General features: G+C 46.6%; 1 protein-coding gene across 1 annotated transcript; it reads right to left on the bottom strand.

The window, feature by feature from the left end:
• Positions 1-339: 339 nt before the first annotated feature.
• Ctxnd1 (cortexin domain containing 1) lies at positions 340-2,429 on the bottom strand. The gene has a single exon (XM_059253283.1). The coding sequence runs from the start codon at positions 2,392-2,394 to the stop codon at positions 2,215-2,217; it is 180 nt and encodes a 59-aa protein (XP_059109266.1). The 5' UTR covers positions 2,395-2,429; the 3' UTR covers positions 340-2,214.
• Between the last annotated feature and the right edge of the window lie 7,404 nt (positions 2,430-9,833).

Here is a 9,833-nt window from a genome sequence, read left to right on the forward strand (position 1 = left end):
GCCCAGGCTCTCTAGTCTGCCTAGTCTGCAGATCTGGGGAGGGGAGGAGGGGGCTTCCAGCAGGTGTGGTTTGCCCTCAACAGGCAGTCTGAGGAGCACAGCTTGGGGCATCCCATTTTCCCTCCAGAGAGCTCCAATAGGAAGTCTTCAGAGCTCTTCAGATCTCTTCTTCCTGTGCTGTCATTAATAGCTGGGAACAGGCCCTGGCTGACTCTGTAAACCCATCCTAACAGGTCCCACAGAAGTGCCTGCGGTCTGTGAGGTAGGTTTCTGAGGAAGGCTTGGCTGGAGTTAACGCCTCATAGCCACACTTGGAGCCTGTGCCAACTGTCCCTTTGTGCATCCCACTGTGTGTGTGTGTGTGTGTGTGTGTGTGTGTGTGTGTGTGTGTGAGAGAGAGAGAGAGAGAGAGAGACAGAGACAGAGACAGAGACAGAGACAGAGAGACAGAGACTGGGCATGCCCTGGAAAGCCACCTCAACATCGTCTGTTCACTTTTAAGGGTCACCTAGCAGTGACAGTGCTTTGGAAACTTTTTTCCCAGGTAGCCTGAGGTGCATGGGAACCCATGGCTCAAGTGTGGGTGATGGAGGAGGTCTGAGGTCCACAGCACAGGTCTCTTTTGATAGGGCAGCAAGTCCTACCCTGGAAGGACACAATAGATGCAGCTCACAGACGTGAAAAAGCTGACAATAGTGATGATGTGTGTCAGTAGACCCCCGGATGCTGTGGTGTCATGTGTAGGTCACTGTGAATGTTCTGCTGGCCAGTGCTGGGAGCTCTGGCTCTTGGAAGGCAGGGTTCTTTTCCTAGGGTGAGAGACTCAGGAAAGGATGCTCCTGTTTGCTCATGCTCTCCCATCTTATCTCCGCAACAACCTTGTGAGGTAGATGGTATTCCCCTATTTTATAGATGGGGAAATTGGAGCTCACAGGTGCTGATTTATTTAGGGGTCACAGAACAAGATCACAGGAGTTGAGGCTGCTGGTGTGTGTGTGGGGGGGTGCAGGCTCTGACCTAGAATCCTTGCAGCAAGGTCATAGAAGTAGGTGACAGTGTGTGGGAGAAGAGGAGGGAGGGAAGACAGGGAAGAGTGATCACCAGCAACCTAGTCTTAGCTCCCACCATAGCTTGGCTCCTTTCACTGACAGATAGACAGACAGACTTCCCCTTCCCATCTTACAATGAGGAAACTGAGGCACCTAGAGGTGACATGACTTTCTCAAGATCATACAGCCTTTGAGTAGCTGAAGCAGGACTAGAACCCAGATCTTGCCTGGAGCTCCTGGAATGCAGGGCTTCTGAAGGTTCCTGGGTGAAGTAATTTGTGTGAGAACATTGTGGAAAAGTTAAATAGAGATAGAAAGGGACTATATTCAGTCATGACCTGCAGAGTATACTCTCAGTCACAAAAAAAACAGCCACGATATTTTGAGAGGCAGAAGGTATCCGAGCTATCATATGAATCAATGCAGCATCATGCGTATGGTGTGAATTACTAAAAAATTTCTTGTAAAAAAGACTTGAAGAAATATATCAAAATGATGGCTTCTGGGAAGTCAGACTGTAAGTGCTTTTCACCTCCCTTTCTTCTATTTATAGTTTTCTTTTATTATATTTATATTTCTTCTATATTTTCCCAAGTGTCTAAAATGCACATCTCATTTTTAACAGGAAAAATATATCCCTCTATATTTTAGTTTAAAAAAAAAAACAAACCCCATTTGGAAGTAGCTGTGTGCCTTGTGAGAATTTGCAGAAGCCCCCTGAATTTTCCATTCTTCCTGCCCCTCTACTGCTAGGCTGTAGGTAAAGGTCCTGGGCTCTCAGCAGCCTCTCTGTGCTGTGCATTTGAAGGGCAGTCTCCTCCTGACCACTGTTTGCAGATCAGAGTGTCTGTTCTTTGTTCATTTTCCAAAGGTGCATAGGAGCCTAGACAGGGGACCATCACCCTGCAGTCTCCCAGTGGAGTCCCAGGATGGACCCCACTTGCCTGAGTCATGGCTTAGTACTCTTCTCCCCAGGCTTCCCCAAACTGCCTTGCCTCTAGCATGCTGGCATTTCCCTGTGGTGGTCATGTGAGAGCCAATAAGGTGAAGATGAGCCTTCTCCATCTTTGGGTGGTCGTAGCCACTTCCAGCCTCCAAGTGCTTGGAGGATGTTGGCCAGGGTATGAAGATGTGTATCCTGGGACACTGTGACTTGTCCTATGCCTCAGTCATCCAGGTGCTGCTCCTCCCAGGTGGACGTGGGGATGGCACTGTAGGGGTCCATAATGACCTTGGCACAGCGGATGATCATGACTACAAGGAAGAGGCAGAGGAAAACGAAGCAAGCCAAGGTCAGCCCCTTGTCCACATCCACATAGACTGGCTCAGGAGTGGGTTCCTCCATCCTGCAGCAGTGACTGTGGCCTCCCGGGGCTCCGGCCTGACTGGTACCATTTTCTACCCCTGTAGAGAGAGCCAGTCAGTGAGGAAGTTAGGGTCACTTGTCTGTGTAAGTTACCTCCAAGGTCAAGAGCTTACTGCTAAGGACACCCAACTTAGGGGCACTCATGGTCACAGCCCAATACCTTGTAAGCAATCTTTGTTTCCAGTAATATGCACCCCAGGGTGGTGGTGGTGGGGTGACAGTGAGTCTCGGCAGGACATGGGTGGAATGGGCTGAGGGACCACCTTGGGGGCAGTGCCCTGTAGCTACCTCCAATCTTAAAGCCCTTCAGGAAGTCATGAGGGCAACACTCTCCACTCAGCAAATGCAGTGGCAGAGCATGATCAAAACACTTTAAAAGATGGGCCGAGGATATTTCTTAAGTATTCAGTAGAACCTGGATTTTTAAAGAAACTGAGGGCTAAATAGCCAATAGGAACAGGCAGAAAAGAGCTGCTGCTGTAGAGCAGTGGGAGGCAGGGGGACCACATTCTTCCGGGGACTCCCCAGGGTTTGTACTGGGGCTCAGCCTTGTCTTGAAAGATGTGTTGGGGACAGAAGGTGCAAGGTTGGAACAGTCAGGCAGACCCCAGTCCTGTTCTGCTACTGTAACAGGTCTGGGTAGCATCCCTCAAGCACTTTCGGGTCCAATGCTCTCCCTGCTAAGTGCAGGCAACCATACCTGAATTATGGGTGCCTGTGCATTAAATAAAATTGATCCTGTGTTCGAAAATCCAGCACAACCTCTGGCCCTGGGACTGGCCAGTTAACAAGTAGGTGGGCTGACAAAGGATTGGGGGGTGGGGCAAGAGAGGAGGACTAGCTCAGTTCCCAGCAAGGCCAGTTGCAGAGCAGAGAGCATGCAGATGAGAGGCCTGCCCAGGTCTCCACACAGGCTCATTTGGTAAATATGGAAGCTTAGCTACAAAGCAGGTAAATGACAGCCAGCATCCCACACCCCAACCTCAGAGCATCCTCATTTCCCCTTAGACCATCTCTGTCCTCAGCCATCCCTGGACCACTCACCTGCCAGCTGGAGTGGTCACCACTTCAGGAAGACCCGGGGTTGAGCTGTTCCAGGAGGCAAGATGGACAGCTGAACATCACAGCTTGAGCCAATGAGTCAGGATGGCTTCTCCGAGAGCAGAGCTGTAGGTGGCTGGAACAGAAGGACAGAAGACTGGTTGTTTCCGCAGACTTCTACCCCAAGTGAGACCATGGCTGGACAGGAAGGAAGAGTGCCCTGCAGCCCCTCCACACATTCCCTGGCTCATGATAGATTTTCTTTCTTTCCTTTTTCCAAATTAGTTTTAATTTTTGAAAATTGCATAGAAAGAAATGGGTTTTACTGTGGAATTTTCATAGACACTTTGCTTTGTTTCCCCCATCTTTCCCCCTCCTCTAATGCTCTCCCTGACCCCTGGTGAGATGACCCTATTGTGATTTCATGTCACATTGGTTCTATTACCTTCTTTTTCTCCCCCCAGCCCTTCTTTATGATCTCTTTCCTCCTCTTCCCATTGTTCCCTTTGAATTTCATGTCCTATACCCAAAACTCCCTATGTATATACACATATATGAAATTAAAGTCCTCCTAGAAGAGAAAATACATAATATTTGTCTTTTGGCATCTTGGATACTTCACTTAACATAATGGTTTCCAGTCATATCCATTTCCCTGCAAAGATGATAATTTCATTTTTCTTTATGGCCAGATAAAATCCTCTGTGTGTGTGTCCCATGTTTTCTCTGTCCGTTCATTTGCTGATGGACATCTAAGCTGGTCTCGTTTCTTAGCTATTGAGAATGGCATAATAAATATGGATGCGCAAGTATCTGTGGTGTATTGTTGACTTAGGGTCCTTCCTTACATGTCTAGGACTTTTTAAACTTTTAAATTTTGCCAATTTGGGGGGAGATATCTTCTAGAGGTATTTTTCTCAATATTCTCAAACATGCAGAAAAGCTGAAAGAATTGTAACATGCCTATCTATCTGTCCTTCTCACTCTTGAATGTACATTAGGTAAGATGCAGACATAGGAACTCTTCGCCCCAGAGAACTGCAACATTCACATCAGTACCTGGAATTCACTATCTCTTCCTAGTTTCCTTCTTTTTTTTTTTTTAATTACACTTTCTGTGTGAGTGTGTATACTCACACACATTCCATGGCACATGTATGGTGAAGGTCAGAGGTGTGGGAGTTTTTTCTCTCCACCATGTGAGTTTGTGACTAATCTCAGATCATCAGGCGGGGCAGCCATCGCTCTGGGCCTCTTTATAAAAGTATACTGTTTTTATAAATTGAGAATTTTGTTGATGAAGAGACTGGCAGGCGGGGAACAGACGTTTTGGGTCTCAGAGTGATATCACAGTGGCACTTGGGGCAAGCCCAGGATTCTGTCACCCCTCCCTAAGCTTCAGGCCTTGCAGCTACCATGGTCTCCACATGACCACTGAGTGGCTTTCTGAGAGAAAGAAAATGCTGAGCTTTCTGCTCCTGGGTTGCAGAGCAGAGCTGAGTCCTCTGGTTTTTCAAGAGCCAACTAAAGTTGTAGGCAAGTGGCCTCAGGTTAGTATCAGATAGTTTGTACATTGCAGGGTCAGACCTCAGCAGACTCACCTTGTGACCCTCTCCTGTCTTGTCTGGCCCTAGATCTTGGAGATTCACCCCAGGGAAATATTTATCAGTGTCTCCTGGTCCAGGGGCAAGTGCCAAGAATGTGGCCTCAAAGAGGTAGATTCCCCCATGCTACCCTCCAGATGGGGAATACCCATTAACCTTAATTACTAGGAGGGCACAAATCCCAGCCAGCTCTGTTTCAAAGTAAGGACATGACATCCGGGAAGGAATTCAACTTGGAACTCAGCTGCTGTATCCTGGGAACTGAGCTGTAGGCTTTCACAGTCACCTGCTCAGTTGGCTCTGATGTAACTGCATCCTCTTTTCACGGGGAGTGGCCTAAGCCAGTGTTTCTCCTCCATCCTCTAGCTGCAGGTAGAAGGTTCAGAGTTGGTGACTCAGACCTTGGTGAACAAGTAACATTTAGGCAAGAAGTGGCTTCTGGGTTGACCCTGCAGACGGGTCAAAGCTTGTAGTATCATGGTTGGGTTGTAGAAGAGCCAAGCAGGAAAGTGTCCTGCCAAATGCCATGGAAAGCTAGGGGGAAGAAATAAAGAATGCAAATGCAGAATCCGGGAGCAAAGTCCGAGTCAGAGGTGTAGAAAAACCTAGGGATAAGGTGGTCACAACTGAGGGAGTGGACAGACACAGGATTTGTTCAAATTTGCATACTATGCCCGGCCAAGTTGGAGATGCTCAGGGGAGACTCTCAGCCCATCCTCTTCACCTTGACTTTTCCTTAGAGGAACCTCCGCTGGACTCATAACAGCACTGGTAACATTTGCTAACATGCCAATCACCGCAATTTATACCCCACAAAGTGAGGTCTTATTTGCTTGTCTGCTTCTAATCATGTAAGCATGAATTCAAACTCAACGAAAAGTTATGAAGTCAAAATCCGCTTGGTAGAGGGGCTAGAAAGATGGATCAGGCAGTAAAGTGCCCTGGAAGCACAAGGAAGGGCCTGAGTTTGACCTCCAGAACCCCGCTTTAGGAAGAGCCAGATGTGAAGCTTGCTGGCTTGCCAGCCTAGTGCCTATTTGGTGAGTTCCAGAACAATGAAAGAGAAGAAATAAAAGGTAGACAGATCTTGAGAAATTCGCCTGAGGTTGTCCTCTGGCCTCTGCATGTATGAGCACACATGTACATATATGTTCATGTGGGTGCTCTCTCTCTCTCTCTCTCTCTCTCAGCTGCAGAGGGGCTAGGAATCTGTGCAGATACATTAAAATAGCCTCAGCACTTAGAATACATTTCTGGAATTTCATTTCCAGTTGTGTCAGTTGTAGGTGCAGGTCTGTCATGGCCCACATTTGATGAGTGTCTTTGGTTGTGTTTGCTTGCTGCTCTCTAATTATTACACTGGTTTTTTGGGAGCCAAGTGGTCACAAGGCAAATCCAGGCTTACTCTAGACAGTGTACGGAGGGTTAGTACTAAGCACTGATTTAAATTAACTTGAGATGACAACACATATTAGTGTCAGAAAGTATTGTGATCGAAACTTGCTCCAACTTCCTTCTCCTCCACTCAGACACAAAGAGCCAGAAGCGGTTTTGTGGATCTTGTTTGGTTTTTCATCTTTGGAGGGCAGGGTCTCACTTGCTACCACAGACTGCCCCATGACCTCTACCCTTTGAGTGCTGGGATTACAGACACGAACCACCATGCCCACCGGTGCATGTACCTTCTCACAAGGCCACTCTTGCTATTAGATTGAGATCCTACTACTGGGACATAATCTTTTTGTATATTTTTTTATTTTTAAAATTAGCATACAAGGGCCTAGTTGTCATTATGACATTTTCAAACCAAGTGTGTTTCAGTGATTCTCCTCCCTCATCTTCCCACCCCTGCTACCGATGATTCCTCTTGTAGCTCCTCCCCCAGCATCTTTTTTTAAAAATCATGTACCATCTGTGTTTCTGACCACTTCTGATCCTCTCATGTCAGCTCTCTTAATCTCAATTACTTCCTAAAAACTCTACCTTCAAAACACTGTCCGCACATGGATCTGGGGATAGAGTTCAATACGGGGCAGTGAGCTGGTTGAGGGCACTGCTACCTTAGACCGGGGCTGGGTCCACCTCTTCTGGCCTCCAGATGAGAACTCATGTTCGGCCTCATCCCTCCAGGCACCAAGGGCAGAAAATGAAGGTATTGAGAGAACATGCCACTTGCCACCAGAGGGATGAGCAGCAGCCTGCAGCGACATTGTGAATTCACGCAGGGCAACACAAATCAAGGCTGACCGTGAGCATTAATCTGTTTGTTCTATAAATAGAAGCAGAACTATTATAGAAGGTGACCTGTCTGAATCACCACCCCAGCTGACAAATTGGTTAAGTGGATGGCATTTTCTCAGGTCAGAGGGAACCAATCACATTGTCTAGTGGGAATGTACTTAGTCTCTTCTCTCTCCTATCAGAACACTTAGCTGGACTGTCAGAGGAAGGGAATGAGTGCATAGTAACAGATGACGGAAACCACGATGACCATTAGGACTGGGCAGAGCATGGGTGGAGGAGCTAGTGGAATGCAGTACTGTGGTCAGGGCTTAACTTCTAATATCCGAACATCTCTGGTCGTTCAGAAGCTTCCCAAGCAAGAATGCAGCATGTCACAGCACTGCCTCAGGTAAGAGAAAACAGTATTCCTGCTAAGAGCACATGTGGTCATTGTACCACACTTTTAACCACCACACCAGTTTTTTTGTTTGTTTGTTTTTTGTTTTTTTGAGACAGGGTCTCTCTGTGGAACAGCACCTATCTGTTTTGGAACTCACTCAGTAGCCCAGGCTGGCCTCAGACTCAAAGATCTGCTTGCCTCTGCCTCCTGAGTGCTGAGATTAAAGGCATGCACCATCACACCAGTTCTACTGTGTGGCTTTGTAATATGATGTTTATGCTGTTGGACTCTTAGATTCCTCCTTGTCATTCCATATACATAACCTCCAGCCTCTGCATGTTTCTTTCCTAATAGCTCACTACCACAACTTCCTAGACTCTTAACATTAGGCTTCTAAGGCATATGCCCCTAAGATACCCCATGTACAGAGCTGAAAGTACCTGGGAGTTGTCACCCTGGGGTGCCTCATAGCTAAAGACAGATGCTGTAAATTTGGGGAATCTAGATTACTAGTCTTGGGTGGAGACAAATTTGGTTTATAATTTAGACATCAGAGCACCTTGGCACCAAGGGGTGAGAATGTCTTTCTCCTGAAACTGCATGTTTACTGGGCAAGCTCAGCTTGTCCTAATCCCATGATGGTTTCTCCTGGAGCACTCTAAGATTAAGCCTCATACATCGGTCATTATCTCAGAACCTGCTTTGACGGTCAGCAGACCCAAAACAGACAGACATTGGTTCTTGTATTTGTCCAATACTGAGATGTCAAACTCCCGCTGAAAGCCAGAGGAGGAACCCAATGTGTTTGTGATACCAAGCTTAAGTCAGACCTAGTCCTTGCCCTCAAACATTTCAGCCTACCACACCAAGTGGCAAAAATTGCAAGAATTATGACATTGACACCAGGAAATCATGCTCCAGAGAAAAGGCTAAAAATGGGATTAGACAACCTTCTGATAATATTGAAGACATTAGACATGCCACTCATGGGTCCCCTCAGCCATCTCAGCAAAAGTCAGGGTAGAGAGGAGAGTGTCCAGAAGAGAGGTTTGCAAGACCCTCTTGTCTAGTGGAGTGAATCCCCATGGCAGTCATGGGAGAGCCACCACGTTTTAAGGCACCATAGCAACAGAAGCACAGCCCGCTTAGACTAAAATGGCGGACAGAAGGAAATGAGAAGAGGCTGCGGGCTCCCGGAATTCTCCTGCTGATGAGATATATGCTACTGCCAAGAGAAAATGGATGGGTCCAGGAGCACAGAGAGCAGAGAGGGAGGGTGCAAAGGGAGCCCCCTAACTGGACAGCAGGGGACGCTCAGGCTTCAGAGACAGGTCAAGTGTTTCTGGTTGGGTTTTGAAATTTCTTGGGACTAATGACTCCTTTCCTCCTCCCATTTGTTTTTTCCTCTTTTGAAATGAGAAAGCATTTAACAGCTGTTTGGTGCCTGTCACACCACTGTATTTTTGGAGAAGATAATTTGTTTTCCAGGTTCATAGATAGAGAGGAATTTTCCCTGGGGTGACTCATACTCCTGTCTCACCCTTGTCTTGCAGAGCTGATGAGATTTGGGACCTTGATTTGACGATGTAATGAGCTGAAAGTTTGGGGGATGTTGGAATGGAATGGATGTACATAGGGACAGCATGAGTCTTTGGGGCCAGAGAGTGAACTATGGTAGGTGGAAAATTACCACAAATTCACACTATAATCCTTGGAAGTTGTGGATGTTATAGGATAAAGGGATTTTGAAGATTTGATTATATCAAGGATGTATTATTCTGAGTTATCTTGGCTCTGAGAAATCACAAGTATCCTGATATAGAGGAGGCAGAGGGAGTTTTGGCTATAGTACAAGAGAAGGCAAGGTGATCACAAGCCGGGACTGATGTGGCCAGGGGCCAATAAATTTTGGCAGCTTCTAGAAGTAGAAGATGAATAGATTTTTTTTCCTGGAACTTCCAGAAGTAATCTAATACCTTGATTTTATTTCTTAAGGTACATTCTAGATGCCTTATTCCCATAACCATAAATATATACTTTTGTATTATTTTAAGTCACCAGACTCGTACTAACTCATCATTGGGCCAATGGGAAACTCATAGGGGAGTCTTGAAAAGTTTCAGAATAGTGCACTTTTGCTCATAATCCTT

Source organism: Peromyscus eremicus, chromosome 1 (genome assembly GCF_949786415.1).
Source record: "Peromyscus eremicus chromosome 1, PerEre_H2_v1, whole genome shotgun sequence".
NCBI classification, from domain to species: Eukaryota; Metazoa; Chordata; class Mammalia; order Rodentia; family Cricetidae; genus Peromyscus; species Peromyscus eremicus.